Source organism: Solea solea, chromosome 20 (assembly GCF_958295425.1).
Source record: "Solea solea chromosome 20, fSolSol10.1, whole genome shotgun sequence".
In the NCBI taxonomy this organism is placed as follows: Eukaryota; Metazoa; Chordata; class Actinopteri; order Pleuronectiformes; family Soleidae; genus Solea; species Solea solea.
In genome coordinates this window covers 21,097,183-21,117,432 of record NC_081153.1, presented here as the reverse complement: position 1 = coordinate 21,117,432, position 20,250 = coordinate 21,097,183, and the positions used below count along the sequence as shown (strand labels likewise).

Genomic DNA, 20,250 nt, shown 5'->3' with positions numbered 1-20,250 from the left:
ATGCTGAGGTCTCCAAGGGAGACATCATGAGCGGTTGTAATAAAAAAAGACAAGTTAAGCATTTTTTGCAAATCACAGGAACCTTTTCTTAACAATAAGACTCTGGTCTAATCAATAGTGTTCGCACACAACGACTGATTGCTCTGCAAATGCTATGAGGAGAGCGTGGTGAAACATCCCACAATAAAGAAGAGCCGCGATGAAGCACCCAGCAGGCAGGACATGTTCCCAGCAGCGTCTCCCCTTGTCATAAAGCCTCTTGTGGTCACAGAATATCACACATGGAGAATTGCGACCGCGCTGAAGTAAGACAGAGGGGAAGCAGCAAGCAATCATCTTCAAAAGAGGCTTCTTCAATGGACCCTTCAGAGCCGAGCGCTGCAGCGACAGCAGTGCGGGCAGAGAGCTGCGTCTGCTCCATACAGATGTGTCGAGGTCAGTGGAGTTCATTTAGCACAGAAGTGGGATTAGAAACCAGTATATCCGATATACCAATATATGAAGAGATTCAGCGTCTATTAAACATGCAGGATTTGCATTGTTCACTCAATTAAAGCAAAGTATATGAATTTGAGTGAAAGATAGAGATATACTGGAGGGAGATTCCTTCTCCCATGACTCTCTCTTTAGTCTTCTTTAGTTAGTCGCTGCACTGTAAAAAAAACAACAGTTGGATGAACTTCAGTTGGTAACACCCAATTTAATGAGGCATACTCAAATAACCAAGTTACCAAGTTTTATTAACAGATTGTTTATTGATTAACAGAAGTTTTAAGTTTGAGTTTTTGTAAACCAGTTATTTTCTTTGGACCAATTTAACCAATCGTCACTTAAGCAGGAGTCTATAATCTATCTAATCTATAATCCATCACAATATGGCCTTACTTGCAGGGTAATGGAGAAATGCTACTTTTCATTGGTGACTTGATTTAGATGAAATATACAGTTTGAAACTTGAGCAAAAGATCTGCGTTATGAAGTGTCACTGGACAGAAATAGTGGGAAAAAATGACTAGGAAAATGTTAGGTTTTATTGTTTACTTCACTGGACTGAGTTGAAATACTCAAGTATGAGATCGAGCAAAAGCTCTGTGTTACGAGTTGTCATATAATGGCCTAACAGCAGCACAGAGTCAAACCTATAAGAAAAGTTTTATGCTGCTCTTCTCTTTGCACAAAATCATTATTTCTAGATTTTTACGATCAAAATATAAAATCGAATTTTCACGCCAAGAAAAATGAAACCCCTTTCGAAAGGTTAAGAGGTCTAAAATGAGATTAAAAAAAAAAAAATTGAGTAACCTAACTCCTGCAGCTGAGGCTGAAGCATGTTTGAGTTTTCATTCAACTTGACAGCGTTGTTGGCTTTTCCCGTCTGGTAAACATCCGCGTCTCTTCCTCTATGCCCTTAGTTTGTCACACACAGGCTTTCCAAACCCAAGCCGAGATATTTTCTCAACCTCAACGAAACTCCCTCCAGAGCCAAAGGAAAGCAGACATTATCCAACTGTTTCCACAGGCTGACTGGTTTTCTCCACGACCATTAAAGTCATTTTCAAGTGCAAGGTTCAACACGGTGAAAGAAACTTCCACACAACCGAGAGGGACACAGGAAAAAAACCCAGTTTGATCTTTAATTCATCAATTGCAGCCTCGATACTAATGATACTTTAACTCTGAGGAAATGTTTCTCTCCGTCTGCCAGCTTTAATTTACTATTACGTGCAGAGAAAAGTAGTTCCTGTGCACTGTTCCTGCTCAGCATCATTATTATTATTGATCATACAAATGCTTTAATGAACGTCAACATCCAGTCCAGCGGGACTGGAAATTGTATTGTGGTGTTACAAAGAATTGTAAACAGCACGGTGCTGAATTCTGTCTCCAGATTTCTGCAACATTCTCCATTTACACCTGGATTCAGTGAAGTTTTCTTGTAAAGAAAACTCAAATATGAATGAACGCATTTTGAATCCTAATAAACTGGTGACCTTTCACCCTTATGTTAGCTGGGATTGGCACCAGCAGCCCCAGGACCCCGATGTGGAGGATAAAGCGGTAGACAATGGATGGATGGATGAATCCTCATAATAATAATTCTAAATTCAAATAAATGAGGGTTGCACAATATTATCGGCATGATATCAGTATCAACTGATATTGGCTTATATCAGAAAACACAACAATATTTACTAATAATACAATAATATGCACATTTCACGACAGAAGAAACTAAATGACCTCTGCAGGGAAAAACATACTGTATACACCGGGATTGGTCCAATATCTTCCCTCGTTAAAATAAACAGATATGCAATAAATCCACTTCTGATTCTGACCATTAAAGTACGGCAAGAACTACTCAGACATCTTTATTTTTGTATCGGCTACCAAAATGTGAAGTGGACAGACAACAGATTACTAATCCAAGCTTTAAGTGACAAAGTGAAGAAGTAGTGACGCTTTGAGGCTTTAAGCTTCTTAAAACTTGTGTAGATCCCTCTTTCTGTTTCTATCCACTATTTAATTCCCTTGTGAATGTGAACCCCCCCCCATAAAAGAGGATGTGCTGTCATTTGGCTGACACAGAGAGAGAGAGAGAGAGGGAGAGGATATCCCGCTGAGTCTGCAGGGAAACGGTCATGCAGCCATTCCTCTCTGCCATGCACCCAGACACTCAATTTAACAAATTATCATCACCAGCGTAATCACGCTTCGCACGCCGCCCGCCAGCTTCCATCACACCATGAAAACCGGTTTAAGCATCGCGGTGGAAAAAAACGGCGAGGAGGATTAAAAGTGAAGCGGTGACCTTGAGTGATGTCACTGTCAAGGGGGCTTATATCTGGTGAAGAGTTGGTGGATGTGAGGCTGAGAGGACGGGGCGTAACACTGAGTGTCAGCAAGGACAGCGTTTAAATTCTGTGGAAATCTACAGGAAGTGATAAAAGTTTGCCAAGTACTACAAGTTCATTTTATAGTAGAATATAGTATTTGTATGTTAGAGTTCTTTTACAAGCAGCTGAAACTGTACACATTCAAGAATAGTGGTAAATAGTGTGTTTCTCTCTGTAAGAAAACACATGTCCAACTGCTATTGGTTCACGAACCATGTTGCACTCAGCAACAGTGAAAGGGGGCTTGAATCACTCTTTAGACAAAAAATAACATCAAAACGTGTGTTTTTGTTTGATGTAAGCTTTTATGGCAACGTTTACACAGGAGTTAATAAAAAGATAAAGTCAGTAGCTCTTATTTTGAAAGCCAGGTTGAAAGGAAGTGGTGCTAGATTGGGTGAGTGACTATGTTGCGTTTCTTTGGTTGTTTTGCTGCTCGGTTACACTATAAAAACCAAAGATAAGATAAAAACAAATATATTTTATTTACTAAGAATAACTATTACAGTGAAAGATTAAGATACAACTGATGACTGATAAGAATAAACCACTAAAATGAAAGGTAACATACAAATGTGTGGTTTAATTTCTGAGAATAACTACTGCAACACAATGTAAAGTAAAAACATGTATTTGACCTTATAAGAATTATTACTAAAAATGCATTTTTGTTTATTGGGCTTTACAAATCCATACAATTGCATCAAAACATATGTAAGAAACATAATAAAATATATAATTTCTTTTATTGTTTTGACAGGAAGTAGTCACACTTCACACATGCGCACAACATACTGAGTTTCTGGTCCAAATCGAGTAGAGTAGTGACAGGGATCTTGACCATGACTGGAAATCTTTTCTCACTACAGCATGTGCTTTAATCGTCCATTAAGTCAAGTTTTTAATTGGAAGATTTTTTTGTTTCTTTATTCACTCTTAAAAAGCCTAACCCATAATATCACTTCAAAGACATAAAACTTCCAAAAACCCATTTCCATAAAAACAAAAAAACATCCAGTACTTGAATACGGACGTGACACAGTTTCACTAGCAGCATCTGTTTGCATAAAGATCTCTTCCATGAGCAAAAATGTTCCCACCCATGTGGAGCAATGTGTGGTCGCACCCAAAAGGAAAGCGCCGGTAATAAGTGTGTCGGCATTTCAAATCAAAATGGCTTCCATGTGACACGGTTTCACTCATCTAAAGCTTCCCTGGGCTCAACATTAAACCCCAATCCCTGGGCGTATGGAGGTCTGACTGCTGGGGTGCTGGCGTACGCCACACGGCGCTCTCTGCTGAGAGGGTTTACAGTCAGTGTTGGGAACACAGATGGCTGTTAACAGAATGCATTAGTAAAGATTAAGTCGCCTGCTAGAATCGCCTCTTTAGAGCCTCTGATTATGTTGACAGCCATGGTGGAGGTTGGAGCTGCCATTAAAGCATAGTTCAAATCCGGGTGAAGTTTCCTCTTTTTATGACACATTATGGCTTTTTGTTTGTGTCAAAATGATCATTGCAACATAACTGGCAAAACAATATCTTAATACAAATCTTTTATTATATTGGAGCACATTTCTGTACTTTATTGGCCTTTTTTTTTTACCATGAGACCAAAAATTCAACGGGAAATTAATCAGCAAAGTTGAAATTGTGCTTATCTTACGCTTGTGAGACAGATGTCACCTGACACGCCAACGTAAAACAATACATATAAAAATCATAATGTATAGTTTTTAAGCGTAACTTTCGAAAGTTAAAAAAAACACATAATTGCTTGATTAAACTCACATCTCGCTGCTAGAGCCTCATTTTAACGAGCGGTTAACAATCTTAATTAGATACACTTGACCAGGTAACAAAAGCCGGAATTCATTTGTCTTTTCAGCATGATTGTTCATTTTGAACTAATTATCTTGACTCAAAGTAAAATGACTCACTTTTTCGACCACTTCTCACTGTGTCTACGTCACATGGATTTAGCTTTGAGTGGATTATTTTGACAAAGACGGGACTACAATGAGATATTATCTTATAAAAGCCACCAAATGGCTGCAAACAATTTTTAAAACAATTTCTGTCAATAAGAAAAATACACTTAATATTTGTTATCCTGCATATGCTGTTCTTCGTTTCTGCGTTGCAGCGAAACCTCTTGAGTCATCAATGACAGTATCTTTATAAATGTCTGCAGCCGTTTGTCTGCCTGTGCAAAGTAGGACAGGTAATTTAGAAGTGGGTCAAAACACATGGCAGCAGATTAGCACAAGCTGGTGAATCACATGTGGCTCCGCTGAGTATTATTGTGTCCTTTCGTTTGGCACGTGACTTTAAATTTGTGTCAAATGTCCATAGTATTTATATTAAGAGTAGGGATGACACGACTTATTCGATTATTTCAAGGTTAGCTCAACGCGCACTGAACCCTGCATTACTTTCACTAGCTCTCATGCACTGGAGTTTAGAATATTCAAGTATTAAACGACAATACCATTCAATATTAGAGTAGCATTTTTGCTAGAAATGTCCGTAACTAATTAAGAGTAAAACAGGAGTTACAGGGCAGGAAGCACAATGCAGGAAGAGCTAGTTTATAGTTTAAGACTATAATTTAGTCTCAGACTTGTCAGAGTGAGCCCTTACTACAGTGGTCAGCAACTGGCGGCCCGTGGGCCAAAACTGGCCCACTAGAATTAATATTTGGCCCAGGAGATGAATTCAAAAAACGTTTTTTAAACATTTTGCTTGTCTTGGCAGAATTCAGTGCCTTTTATTCTGAAAAAGAGAACTTTAACTGAGCCAAAGAGCAGCTTTAAGACATGAGTAACAGTATGCAGCAAATACAAATACAAACTATTTTCAACATATGATGAAGATATGATGTTTAAGCCTGGTATTCAAATGCTTCAAAGAGAATTGGCCCTTGTCCATATTTACTAGCACATGAAGCTGAACTTGAACTTTCATTATTATTTATTTATTTTTTCCTTTTTTCTATTTGTGCCCCTGTTTCGCCCGCAGCTCTTTGCTCATTCAGTCTCAGAGTGTGAGTCACTGTCTGGACTGGTTTGATAATGTGGACCTTTCAAATGCTGGCGGTGCAAACATGAACATCTGGGGTCTCGGACATGACGGTTCCTCCAAAAAAAGAAAATGAAGGAAATGAAGGAAATGAGGTAAACCTCCCTCAGCGCAGTCAGCAGTCGTCACTGCCTTTGGAAATTAAACTGGGATTATTCTTGACAGCACGGTGTGTAAACACTGTTGGAAAATCAAATTATTATTTTTGTCACGAATATGGAGTTTTGAAGATGGATGCACATTTTAATCAAGCATGGAAAAACTGTCCAGGTATTTAATACCAGATGATGTATGCACAAGGAAATTAGGGATTTAAGTATTCTGGATTCCAGGGAGACTACAGTAAAAGAAATACCTCTATATCCTGTTTTTCTGTCTCACATCTCTGTAATAAATATTCATAAATGCTCAGCTGGAGCCTTTTAACTCACTTCTTTGCGCTTACACCGCAGCACACATTTAGAGGAAAAGCCGCTCTGTGCCATGTGGGGAGTTCACTAATAAATGTCCTTTTGCAGCTCATCAGCGTTCCCAAATACCCTCTGGAATCCTTAAGAGTTTTCCCATGAAAACAGCTCTAAATGAAGTGAGTGTGTGGGGTATAATTTGTGGTTGGTGATACACCCTGTGTAGAAAGCATGATTTACACACGTTCGCTCATTCAGAGCTGTTTTTGGCTCAAGAAGGAGGCGGATATAATGGAAAAAACAGACATTAAGAGGTGCATGTCTCTGCTTTGGAGCAAAGCCAGGGCAGATATCAATTTGGCGCTTAGCAGACGATAAGCACGCTCGTAAATATGAGCGAGCATAGACGTGTTAAATGTGCCTTTTCTCCTCAACTGCAATCTTGGGAGTACAATGGAAAACATCATGGCTTCACATGTCTACCTTTCTTTTCTTTTTTGATGGTTTACAGATGGAAGAGATCTTTTGGCTCCACTCACCGTCCATTCAGCAGAACAAAGTCAACCAAGACGGCTTTTGAGTTCACTTCATCTTTTGAGGGGCACACGCTCAAAACCTGAACTGACCGTGATCAACAAGAGTGACATTTAGTACAGCCATAAAGAAAAAAGGTTTTATCTTATGTGGAGTAACAGTACAAGTAGTCAGATTTTCAGATCTACGAACAATTGCTGCAAGATTGCTCTTCCAACAAAACCCAACAACATTAAACTGGTCTCACATTCAAGAGATGTCTACCTCTGTCTCTGTCTTTCAATAAAGGCCAAACCACACTTATTTAATTATGAAGGTCGATGACCACTGACCTTTTGGATATGAAATAATACCAATTTATTATTTCTTCCAGATACATTTGTCTGAACATTTGTCATAATCAGACATATTATTTCTTGAGTTATGGACAAAAATGTGTTTTTGAGTCATAGAGCTCTTGCACTTTGGCCTTCATAATTTAATCAGTTTAATTCCTGAGTCCAAGCGAACATTTGTGCCAAATCTGAAGACATTCCACGCCAGCAACTTGACGCAATTACACTCCAGAGGCCAAAACATGTGTTAAGTGAGGTCACAGAGACCTAGACGTTTGAACTTTGAGTCCAAAATGTATTTCATTCATTTCTGAATCCAAGCAAATATATCTGTAAAATTCAGAGAGATTCCCAGGTGGCATTGCTGAGTTATCGAGTATCCGAAACAGCCTGGGAACATCATGTCGGATCAAAAAACACCACAGGCTGATTATACACAACCCGAAAACTTGTTTTGCATCACATTAGAAAAATATAAAAGTACATGATATAAACAGTTCCAATTGAGTCATTTAAAGCAGATCAGTCCAGTCACATTCCCATGGAGGGATGGAGGGATTATATATTACAGTATATCGGCCGAGCTGTTGTTAGCGATACCAGTTTTTAGCGTAGCAAGCTGTTCACAAGTAAATAGTACTACGTACGACTGTGCTATTAATAGTAAATGCAACAGTGTTCTTCCCTCCCTCGAACAATTCGAGTTCTGACTATAAATGCAACGCACCAATAGTTGTGAAAGATCAATAAGCATTTACTTTCAGTTTCCTGTTGCTAATACTTTCTGAAACTAAGTAGAAAACTGCAAAAAAAAATCATAATTAGCTTCCTGTATTCACTAGCACGCGCATGTCCAATTATACCTGATTTTCAGCTGTGTTAGCATGGACGCAGACTACACTTAGTAGTCTGTTAACCACACAGGCCTGTTTCTATTGTTTCAACCCTCGCCATGTCAGACACTTTTCACACCTCACACAGCCAAACACCCGGCAGCAGGTCGTGTTCGGCCTGGGAAAAACCTGAGCACCAAAGGAGAGGCAGAGTCCCCCACTCTGATAGAGAGAAAGAAAGAAAGAAAGAAAGAAAGAAAGAAAGAAAGAAAGAAAACAGATGTCCTTCTAACACGGGTTTTCCCCATTTCTCTTTGTCACAACCACAATCCCCCTCCACCACCACCATCCTGCCAAGGAAGTTTCCATTTGCTAAGCTAATTAAAAAGAAGAAAACCCGGGAATAAAGAGGGTGGGAGCAGAGGCAGAAAGAGAGAAAGAAGGCGTAATGGCTCGGGTCTGCTGTGTCTAAATATTCTCGACCACATTGCACACGCAGGTTTTTGCCGTCTGCCGCTGTGGCTTGTGATAAGTCTGCGAGTGAAGGTGGTTGAGGCCCAACACAAACCAGTGCTGCTGTCACTGGTTCTCGCTGCAGCCACATCTCCCTAATGGGTTTTCCTTCTGTCTCGGTGGCTGAGATGACAGCGTATTTCATACAGCAGCCATAAACTCACACACATAAATGTCCACAGGGATGTAAAAAGAAAAAAAACAACACAAAAACACGTAGCACACGCACAAACGTGCACACGGGCGACAGAGTCTGTCTGTTTGTCAGTCTCTACCAGTTCACACAAGTCGCTGCCAAAGTACGGGCTGCTTCCAAGTCGTCAACAAGAGAGAGAGGAGAGAGGAGGAGGAGGAGGAGGAGGAGGTACGGGGGGAGGAAGGCCGCTTCTTTAAACACATACGTCCTGCAGATGTTTGTAAATTCAGCTCACATTTTGAGAGAAGGGGAAGAAAAGAAAATGGGGTGTGGGGAAGGAGGGGAGGCAAAGAAAGGGAGGGCGATATATCCTTTCCTTTCATTCTTTCCAGCTGCCCGAGAGGAAATAAGTGTGCCACTGTTTTCCACCTCATCCAAGACACTGTGGTAAGGACAGACGGCATCTACGTGACCATGCTGGCAGAGGACATGTGGCAAGAGAGTCAACACATGAGACGTGTGTGGTGACAAAACCATCACCAGGTTTTATTTGTTTTGGGGTTTTTTTTACTAGTGGGAATGTGTTTAACCAGTATTCACACTTGGGTCAGGTGACCTCTGCAATGCATGGTGGGACTGCAAAAACCCAACGATCTACTTATTACTTATTTGTAATGTTTTGCCAGCGGGATGACACGCATGAATCATCCTGTTGTTAGCATCTAGCCCTTAGCCATGACTGTCTATTTGGGAAAATGCTCACCTTTAAATTTTTGTCACTTACAACTTTCACTGAAACAAGGCTCCCGGTCTCAAATGGCCCTGGGGCCACTGAGCATCTAGTCTGGCCAGTAGGGGGCAAGTACAAAACTTTTTTTTGGAAAAAAAAAGCAGCTACTCAGTAAGAGGGATATGAGATTAAAATTATATCACAAAATTCCGTCATGATATCACAATGATCGATACTTCCCAGGATTTCAAAATAAAAGTGTCTGTGTTGAAATATATAGTTCACAATAACGTAAATATGTATTTATGACACAAAATTAATCTGTTTACTAAAATAGTAACCAATTGTCACTCAGATCCACAGTGTTGTTTTTTTGTGTTCTCTTCCCCCAACTTGTTTTGTTTGTGCATGTGTTACAGCATGTTTCACACCCTGTGATGCAGGTGTGAAAATTCCACCACAGGGAGGAACGAGCACTGGTCACGGGGGATGGTGTTCATACCCCCTAATCTAGTGGTCAAAAACCCATTTAATCCCGGGTTTAAATGGCTTTTTTGAGCAGTGGGAATGTGTTCAATCAACATTCACTCCCGTGGTCAAATGTCTGCAATTCACACAAGTTTTTATCAACTGTGTTTAAAATTGGCAAAACAGCAAAGGTTAACTGGACACTGGCGACCCACCTTTCGCCCCACGTCAGCTGGAATTGGCTCCAGCTCCCCTGCGACCAATGAATAAATGAATGAGTTTGGATCCAATGAAAGACAAATGAGGGGACCAAGTCTTTGCTTTGCCAATTCAGAGAATTCAACAGTTTAAGTTCATGGACGGTAGAGGACTAGGAATGGCACGTGTGTGCTACCAAGTAGCCGCCAGCTAACATTGTTTTGGTTGGTAACATGATAGGTCAACTGTAAAATATCTAATATTAACAAGCTGAAATGAGGGCATATCACCACCTAGGGTAGTGGAGGCTGAAACAGTTTGAGCAATAAATGAATTCCCAGCTGGTGCTGTGTACTGGGACAAGGACATTAGCCCAAATAGCATCGCTACAACCATAGCTCCACTTAACTGTGTCTGGAAACTGAGCTCCACGTTCTTATTGTTTCCTTCTTCCTCCATTTTGTTTCCAGCACATCTGTGAGCAGAGCGACCACCCGCAAAGGGAATGGTGTTAATCGCCTTGTTTTTCTTTTTCTTTTTTTTGGGTTCACCCAGGTTTAAAAAATACGACCTACATACAATACTACATAAAATACTACCTACAATACTACATTAAGGGTGAAAGAGGCTGAAGAGTTTATGCGTGGACGCAGATGGATACAGAGACAGAAAAAAACAGGACGGGGGTAGTGCAGTGTGGGCTTTCAGTCGTCCGGCAGTGACCAGCCTCCTGCCTTCTGTAGAGTCCATTACCGATTGCATAATATGACACAGACAGGGGCAGCGTGGACACTTACACCACCCCCTCAACCCCTGACCAACCCTCCCGAAGGCTGAAAGGCCAGTGAGGAAGGTATAAGTTTATGTGCCGGGGGAGAAACTCAGCGTCCCCATGTGCATTAGTGGCAGATTTATTAGAAATAATTGAAAAGAAAGTGGTGGATTTTTAACGCTTCAAAATAAAACCACAGGCAGCTGCATGCGAGGCTGCAGGTTGTGTCCCCAGTTAGAGGAATTCTAGGTTAATGCAACATAAAAGAGCATCATTAAATATAGAGCAGGAGAGGCGGCATATGGTCTCTGCTTCTGCATGCTTTCATCTCTCTGCCCCGTCACTGCCCTTTTAAACCATCGCTCCTTCATTTCTTCATTTGTACCCTTGCATGCTGCTGGGTCATCTTCCTGCCCTCTGCATTCTCTTCTCTTCATTACATGATGATGGAAAACTAGGCAGCATATTTTGTAAAACCCACCATTGATCTGTTTTTTTTTTTGCTTAATCACCTTGGAAATGAGGTGTTTAAGATGAAGGATGCTGCTTTTATCGCAGATGGAATGGACATTTCCAGAGCGTTCGGTATACAAACCAAAGGATTTAAGTGCTGCATTCAGTTGAAAAGCCTTGCAGAGTGTTGAGTGAATACAAAAACACACATTTGTTCCTGATGCATCTGAAGAATGAATGTGTGTCCTTTCTTTGTGAGTGAGTGTGTGTGTGTGTGTGTGTGTGTTTGTGTTTGTCGTTCCTTCACCACCAAATCTGAAGATGCAATATCTTCCGTCGTCCTTTTGTATTGTGTTGTCTTTGTGAACAGTAATGATGTAACTACTTGAACGCTGTGTCCTCCATTTGAAAATGGACTCCATCAAGCAATAGTACCTGACCGAGGGAGCATTTGTGTGTATACACCAGCAGCTCAGGGGCAGGGACAGGAATCGTTAATCCTATCAAACTGTTGGATGTGGACGTGTGTACACATGCAGGACTTTCAAATGTTGTCCTCAACAAGGAACTGGAATTGCATAACAGTTTCTGATTTACGTTGCTAGTAAAAAGCATTCTGCTATAATGAAATAAACTCCCAATCGTCACAGAATGGCCTACGATAATATTTGACCTTACTGTATTGGAGGCAAACTTAACGTAATCAATCATATATGAACTCCTTTACTTCATTATGTGGGAGCCAGGTTGGCTGACATATTCTGGAAGATGCACCCCAGAGCAAAGACTGGTGGTTAAATGCCTTGTTATAATGGAAGTCTTGCTGTCTGTGTTGTGTTTTTGGGGAGGGTGACGTTCACGTGAAGGGGGAAAAATGAATGATACATGAATTTGGGTTGCAAAGGGGTGGGAAATTTCCAGTAAATTTCCAGAAACTTTAGATGGGAACTTGAGTTCCTGGAGTTTTGGAAAGATTCCAAATTGGAAATTGATAAACTTGTTTAAGGACTACAGCTTTAAGTATGCTTTTCTTTTCCTATTTTTTTGTTTGACCATCTGAGGGCAGTTTATCTTAACAATCTGACCTCACTTGCCCTTTAGAGGAAAGACCAGGGCTGCTCTCACCCTGCATCATCTACGTGAATGGTGTCACGGGGTCAGTCCTTAACAAATGCCAGGGAGAGAAAATAGAAGAAGACATTGTGAAAGCACTCTTTTGTTGCCTCCACAATCCCCCCCCCCCTTTTTTTTTACGATGCCATTTCAAGTCTTCGCTCCATCCTAAGCATTTCCCTCTCCACAGCCCTGCTTCACCACACTCACTGTTGTTCCCCCTCCTTCTCTCGCAGCATCCTCCGAAGCTACACCAAATCCAGCCCCCACCTCTGAAGTGAGTCCAGCATCAGAGCAGGAGACGGCACACAGAGACCTCCTGTAAATCACAAGATGTAACACCCACGCTTCCCACCAAAACATGACACAAATTACAGACTCACACATCTGGTGAGTGGCGTGTACCAAAACATGGCGGGGGCGGGCCAGCTCGCCGGACATCACACGGCTTTAGCTTAGCATTTCTGAACTCTTCCTTCTGGATCATAAAAGTTCTTGAAAGAGGAGGAGCAGGAAAACTCTAGGGCTCCAAGTTCCCCGTCCTGCTTGCCAAAGTAAAGGCTCACACAGAAACTGAATCTGACCTTAAAGGTCTGTGTGGGGCAAAAATAAAAGCACTTCTCTCACTCTGAGATGAAATCATTTCGCTGAAGTCAGACGCTGCAGGTTCTTCGTCTATCTTCACAAGCTACGGAGAGTCACGCTGCACTGTATCACAGTCATGTGACAGGGTAATTAAAACGCAGACAGATGTGCCTGAAGCAGGTTATCAGACACTTGTCAACCCCCGCGTTAATATCGAGAATCGATGTCACATGTCAATTATCTGCCTTTGGGGAAAACAGATAATTAGAGAGGAAAATATCGATCAAAATAATGGGTGTGTGACGACAATGTGTTGCTAACCGGCACTGTGTGTGTGTGTGTGTGTGTGTGTGTGTCGATGCTTTGGTTTGCTCGCAGCAGAAGTTCAGTTCTCCAGTGAACGCGACGACCAGATCATGTTATGTATATGTTCCAACACAGGTGCTACCCAATGACATCATATTTGTATTTATTTATCTATTAGTAATTAGCTCAAACGCTATTGTCCACAATGACAAGACTGTCTGTCTGGTTGTTGGTGTTTATTGTTGAACTAAAGAGCTCGCTGTATCAATGTCTAGGTGAATTTTCCAAAGTTCCAAAGTTTTTTTTGTTGTTTTTTTTGTTGTTTTTTTTATCATATCATAATTTTATCAACACAGAAGCAGAGTTTTGGCAACCCTAAAATGATTATTATTATTTTTGTGTTTTCCTGCAAACAACCAATAATCTACTTTGGGAAAACGACGATGCGCTACAGCACCACATGCAGGTCTGGCATATGAATTACAGCATTTTTAGTTTTAGGGGGAAGACATTTCCTGAAACGAGGACATGTTTCTGGACAACTTTTTCAAAACAACAAAGAAAAAGACTGTAAATACGCCACAAGACAAATGACTAAAAACAGTACAGCTGAATAAGCCGTTACCTCCTAAACTTCTATGCTGGCGTCCTCACCAACTCTTCAGTTTTGAATGTTTATTTATTTTGCACAATGAAGAAAATTTACATGTACATCTGCTACATTATGAGTATGCAAAATATCACTACAGAAGATGATTACCTCAGCAGCTGTGTGCAGGGAAAAACATCCATACACTGGTGTCAGTCCTGATATGTTGGACGAAAAAGTCCAATTTCATGCATCCCTGTTTCTTGGCTCATATTTTTGGTTTGTAGACAAACAAGAGATTTGCGGTCATCATTATTTTTGAGCTGTGGGATACAACAGTCAATATTTCCTTCACAATTTTATGATATTTTTGGAACCAAAAAAGCATACACAGATGGTTCTGGTAGGTATAAAATAAAATATCCTTCATTTATATGGAACACGTGACAGCAGCTCAAGTAATATTACCAGGGTTTTCAAAACTTTCTACATGGGGACCAATTTTTAAAGTTGGTAAACCGTGATCCAAAACACAATATAAAGAGTACATTTTCACATAATGTAGTGACACGTTTACTGCTGTGAGATGTTTGATAAATGAATTACAACTTAATTGAATGCATGTATTTTAAAAAAATAGTCAAGATTTAAGATGTAATATATGGGAGTTCTGTACAAAAACTTCCAGAGTCAGTCATTTGAAAGGCAGAGGAAACAAGAACAAGACAAAGAAGAAATACAGAAATAGGCAAAAGAACAATGAAGCAAAGAGAGACACGACACAACACACAAGGTATAATCAAAGAAAAACACTCAAGAAGTTTGGGAAAGTTCAGCAAAGGACCCAAAAAATATCTCCAGCGACCCATCACCGGGGTCCTGACCCAGTGGTTTTCTTTTTTTGTGTTATATGGTTTAGGGACGTGTGTATGTTGGACTTCCATGATGAAGTTCAAGTGTTGTGGACAGTTACACACAGTTTGGCCGAGGCAGGGATGCTGGTGGTGGTGGGGGGCGGGCGGTGTTAGTAGAAAAATGTACTCTGGGCTGACCTCATGCACAATAGTGACTCATTAAAACAACAGTGTCTGAATCAGCTAATTGGGACAAGCAGCTCTAACAGAGAGGGAGGTGCGACAAGTCACAGCCCACAGAGAGACAACAGCGGGAGACAATAATGACAGAGGCTGCACATGAAAAGTGCCAAAATGTGTCACTGCAACAGAGCCGGGCAATTTGCAGACTCTGTTACAGCCTGAAGAGTCTGCACCGACTTTTCAGCTGAGCAGAGACTGAACCCAGGGAACAACAGTAACAAGGAGGCAATAACCAGTCAGTATGGATTTTAAATCAGGCCTCTGAGGCAAAAATGGGAATAAATCTGTCACTCAACACCAAGGAGGGGGAGATTTATCTGGAATAATGCGTTGGTATAAATCTCAATGCAAGAAATACACACGTTTGCTGCATGATGATCATCATCGTGTTCACATTCTTCTTAAAAGATCAATCACAAAGCTAAAAGTGTTCAGAGCAACAATTAAGAGCCTGTGACTGTGTTAAGTCCATTTAAAGGGCAGTGGCACCAAAAAGCAAGAGCTCCAACAGGATCTTTACGAAGGTTTTATGACCTGAGGACATTTGTTGCAGGCTGAGGGACAGCAGTGTCTCCTACTGCCTGTTTGACACACGCACGCACGCACACACACACGCACACACACACAGACACACGCACACTAACAACACGGAGAAGAGGAGTTTGCAGTGTTTGTTCCATCAGAATCACAGAATGCAAATCTCCAACTGTGTGTTTTCATCATGCAAATGGGAAAGGAAAAGAAACACCTACATACATTTGTTTATACACACACACACACACATATATGTGTATATATATACATATATATATACATATAGACATATACATATATACGTATATATATATGTACACATACACCCGACTTGGAGCGCTCTCTCGCTGTTACTCTCGGTCTCTCTCTCTCTCCCCACCGCGTTTTAACTTTGCTTCCCATGAGAACTTACCCTGTCCCCGGAGAGGACGGCGGTCAGACAGAGGGTCAAAATTATCCAAACGTTCCTCATTATTCCTCTTTATGGATTAAAAAAAACGCGCTGTTAAAGGGCCAATACGTCAAATCTTGCCCCTCGTCGTCTTCTTGTTCTTCTTCTCTCTGTCTCCCTGTCGCTTTCCTCGCACCCTCTCTACAACTCCTCTCTCTCTCTCTCTCTCTCTCTCTCTCCCTCTCTCTCTCTCTCTCTGGAGTGGGATCCCACCGGATACGTGTTGCGTTTTGGTTTATTCCTCCCCCTCCACTGTCTCTCTCTCTCACACACACACACACACTCTGTCTTTCTCTCTTCAGTTCACCTATTCTATTATTTTTGATACGTTTTATTCCCACTGTTTCGTTTATTTGTCTATGTAAACTGGACAGATTATTATAAATAAGCTGGGTTGCTCCGCGTGCCTATGAATGCGCCTGTGAAATCCGCGGCTCGCGCTCCTCGCTCTCTCTCAGCGCTCCGTGGAAATATCACTGAGGACAACGTGGACGAGGCTCACGCTCAGGCGCGTGCGCCCAAATACGACAGGCGTCAAAGTAGCCACAGTAACTCCTCACTGGCACAACAGTCATTGTCATCTGCGGAGCTTTGTGTTCCCCTCACAGCATTGATTATTGATTTGTTTACTTGTTTGTTGTTGTTTGTTTTCCTCCCGCAGTGGAGGCGGGTTCAGAGACTACAAACCTAATTGAGCCAATTATCTCCGAACCATATCATTACTTCCACCATAATAATGATGATTGCCACGATGCCATTGACTCGCTGTTATGAATGAGCGCTTTAATCAATATAATCAGAGGCTTTTGTTTGCTTGGCTTTTTGCGCACCTGATTAGTCCGCTGTTGCAGCTGTTGGTGTGTGTGTGTGTGTGCATTGTCTCTTATGTGTAAATGTTCTTATGAGTGTGTGTGTGTGTGTGTGTGTGTATAAGAGTGAACACTGAATGGAGTTCCGTCCGTGGGCAAAGTCGCCCCCTGCTGGTATAAATGGATTATAACATATTTTCAGACAGGTGTGCGTAACACATTGAGTTTTATGTTATTATTATATATTTATATTAAATGGCTTTTAAATTCACGTTGTTGTTTCAGCTTTGTTTGTTTTTTTACCTGAAAAGTTGTTTATGCATTCATACACTCAGGTTTACATCTTCACCTTAGGTCTGTTTTTGTCCGTTTTAACGGTTTCCACAGATGTTTAAGTTGAAAAGGTCAATACGTATAAACAGGAAACCAAATGTATATTAACACAAAACAGTCAGCACTTACTAACACACATGTAGACCACACATTTACAAAAGGTTTCCATTTTAACTTGTGAGGGAGACCATATCATTGTAAAGAAAATGCCTGCCACATGTTTGGTTGTTGTGGATTGTGTAATAATTGTTATTACTGGAGGTTGTCAGGTTCTTATACCCCCGTCTTTTTGCCTCTTTCAAGCAGGCGTGTCAGACTCACTTCCAGACGGGGCCGAAATTAAAAACTGTGTCCAATTGGAAGCCCAGACGAGGTCAAATAACAGAAAATGCAGAGCAAAGCAAGCTTATACATTCAATAATGAAACAAGTCAGAGGTCCAATTGAAAATTAAAGGCGTGTCGTGTTAAGATATACAGTATTAGTCAATGCAAGGAAGTTTTTATGCAAAATAAATTTATTTACCCATTAAAAAGCCTCTGAAGAGCCAAATATCAACACTATTGTTTATAAGTATACACACAAGTTGGAGGACTCACAAAAGAACATACATGTAGAAAAGAGATAAATATTTTTGAAAACCTGCAGCATAGCATATTATATGTATGCTATTTATATTATATGTATGTTATCTGTTTTATTTATTACTCTTATTAATCTCATGGTATGTTGATAATAAAAATCTATCAATATATCTATTTATAGCACATACAGACCTGTAGTCACATGTGTCTTGTTCAATATTTTGCTGTACTCAATAGTTGTTCCCATATTACACGTGCGTGTGCGTCTGGGTGCATGTGTGTGTGTGTGTGTGTGTGTGTGTGTGTGTTTCCAGGTAAGCTGAGGTTGCTCAGCTGTGGACCGTCAGCCATTAGTGACTGGAGTGCAAACAGCTAACACCTGCCAGCCTGCAGGATAAAAACACCTGGAAGACTTCACTTCAGGGCTGGTCGATGGTGGCGGGCGGCGTTTTTGACTTTGTAAACCTGCTCAGTGTTGTTCGCGCTTTGGTTTAATTTAGAACTCTGTGTGGTGAGTGCAAGTTTTGTTACCAGTTTGTTTCACTTTGTGATCTTTTATTAACCTAAAAAAATTATATTTGTCTCAATATTTTCAAACACTTTTCAAGAAGAAGAAAAAAAAATCATTTAAAAATATAATATTTTATCGTTTGAAAATACACTTGTTCTTTGCGCTCCCTGATTTGTTCTTTGTGCTGTGTGGTTTTTTTGTGGGCGGGCCTTAGGACGCTGCCTGCTGATTGGCTACTAAGTTTTGGAGCAACAGCTCAATGAACCGGAAGTCGGTGCAGGTTTGGAGTCGCTGTCCGTCTGGAACTTGTTCCCCGTCGACATCCGATAAAATAATTGTAAGTAATGTTTATAATCTGACAAATGTTAGATATTTACAATTATTTTGTCAGATGTTGACGAGGAAAACTTCGGGAATGAGTTCCAGACGGACAGAGACTCCAAGTTTGTGATGACTTCTGGTACATTGAGCCATTTGAAGTGAAAAGAGGGAGTAAAATCTAAAGGTGGGGCTGCTGAGCCCCCTTAAAACCCCCCTCTGGTTCCACCTCTGTTATGCATGCTCAATCAAATTGTATTTTGAGTTTGAAACATGAATTTAAGTTATAATCCCCCCCCCCCCCCCCCCTAAAAAAATGCATGGATGAAAAATCAATTTTCCCGTCATGTAAAACTATCTTCACTGACTGTAGTGTGATGTACGGCCTTTTCAATCTTCCACCTCACAGTCAGGTTTCCACATCACTAAAATAAATCAGGGGAGTGGAAACAGCCGTTTTCCCGGAACCTTTTTGAAAACCACTAATCCCACTTGATAACAGTCTGTCTGCCCTTTGTGAACAATAAAGCCTTCAACTTTCACGAGCGCAACCTCTGCCAAACTAAATTCCTCAGGCGCCATCTTGGCCGCGTAAATTTGAGGTCACTTTTCTTGCGAAGGTGACTCCCTCAAAACTACTCGTCTCTGTCAGGACAAATGTTCTTTAGTGGCTTTAAACTTTATACTCAAACACTGTACACAGATCCGTGATGGCAATGACAAAAAAAAACATCTTAAAAAACATCTTAAACTAGCACAGGCTACATATAAGTTCCATTAAAACAGTATGTGGACAGAAAGTTACATATTTGTGGAATTTTGTTGTAGCTGATGCTCAAAAGTATTACAGGTTGACATTTTGGAAACTTTGCTCAGGCCCAGCCCCAGATTTTATGGGGCCCTAAGCTGAATTTGGTTTGGGGCCCCCACTTCCCACCACCTAGGAGTCAAATAATAGTGATAGAAATGTCACACTAGACACTGCATTCATTGTGTGATAGTTGTTAATATTAGAGGGTTGTAAAATTACAAAAATTGCCTCGTTTTAATTTGCACTTTAATATTTGAAGACCCAGGTTGAACCCCGGTTGAAACAAGGGCCTTTCTTTCTGGGTTCTCCCGGGTTTGCTCCCTCCCACAGTCCAAAAACATGCAATATGGGGATTAGGTAACTTGGACTTAAAACACTGAGCACCTTTCCCAAACAAAAGCAGCAAGTAATACCACAACCTGCCTTTTCTTATAATTCATGTTCCATGAACTGAATCCACTGCAGATACAGTGTATCGATGTCTGTTCCATTTCAGCAGTAGCTCACTCTTTGATTTGCGTTCCCAGGAGAGGAAACCTGGTCACTGACGATGCAGGTTTGACTATGAGCGTCTCTCCTGGTGTGAACCCCACTGACTGCACTGGAGGAGCAGGAAGTCGACACGAACAAGGGATGATGAGGCAGCGAGGCAAGGTAAAGTAGCCAAGAGGGAAACACACTGTAACCATTTCATGTGACCTGTGCTGTTTTGTTTTTGTCCCGAACAAACGCTTCATGTATTATGACATGAACACAAACAACAACAGAACGACCTGTAGTCGACCTTGCACAAAACTGGAGAGTTGCAGTAATAACTGTGTTAACTGTTTATGAACAAGCATTACTTTACTAT

The 20,250-nt window shown here is 40.9% G+C and overlaps 1 protein-coding gene across 1 annotated transcript in view; it reads right to left on the bottom strand.

The window, feature by feature from the left end:
* sdc2 (syndecan 2) overlaps positions 1-16,355 on the bottom strand; it is a 53,320-nt gene extending 36,965 nt beyond the window's left edge. Inside the window, exon 1 of the mRNA XM_058619319.1 lies at positions 15,994-16,355. Coding sequence (XP_058475302.1) covers positions 15,994-16,053 — 60 coding nt within the window. The 5' untranslated portion in view covers positions 16,054-16,355. The remainder of the gene's footprint in view (positions 1-15,993) is intronic.
* Between the last annotated feature and the right edge of the window lie 3,895 nt (positions 16,356-20,250).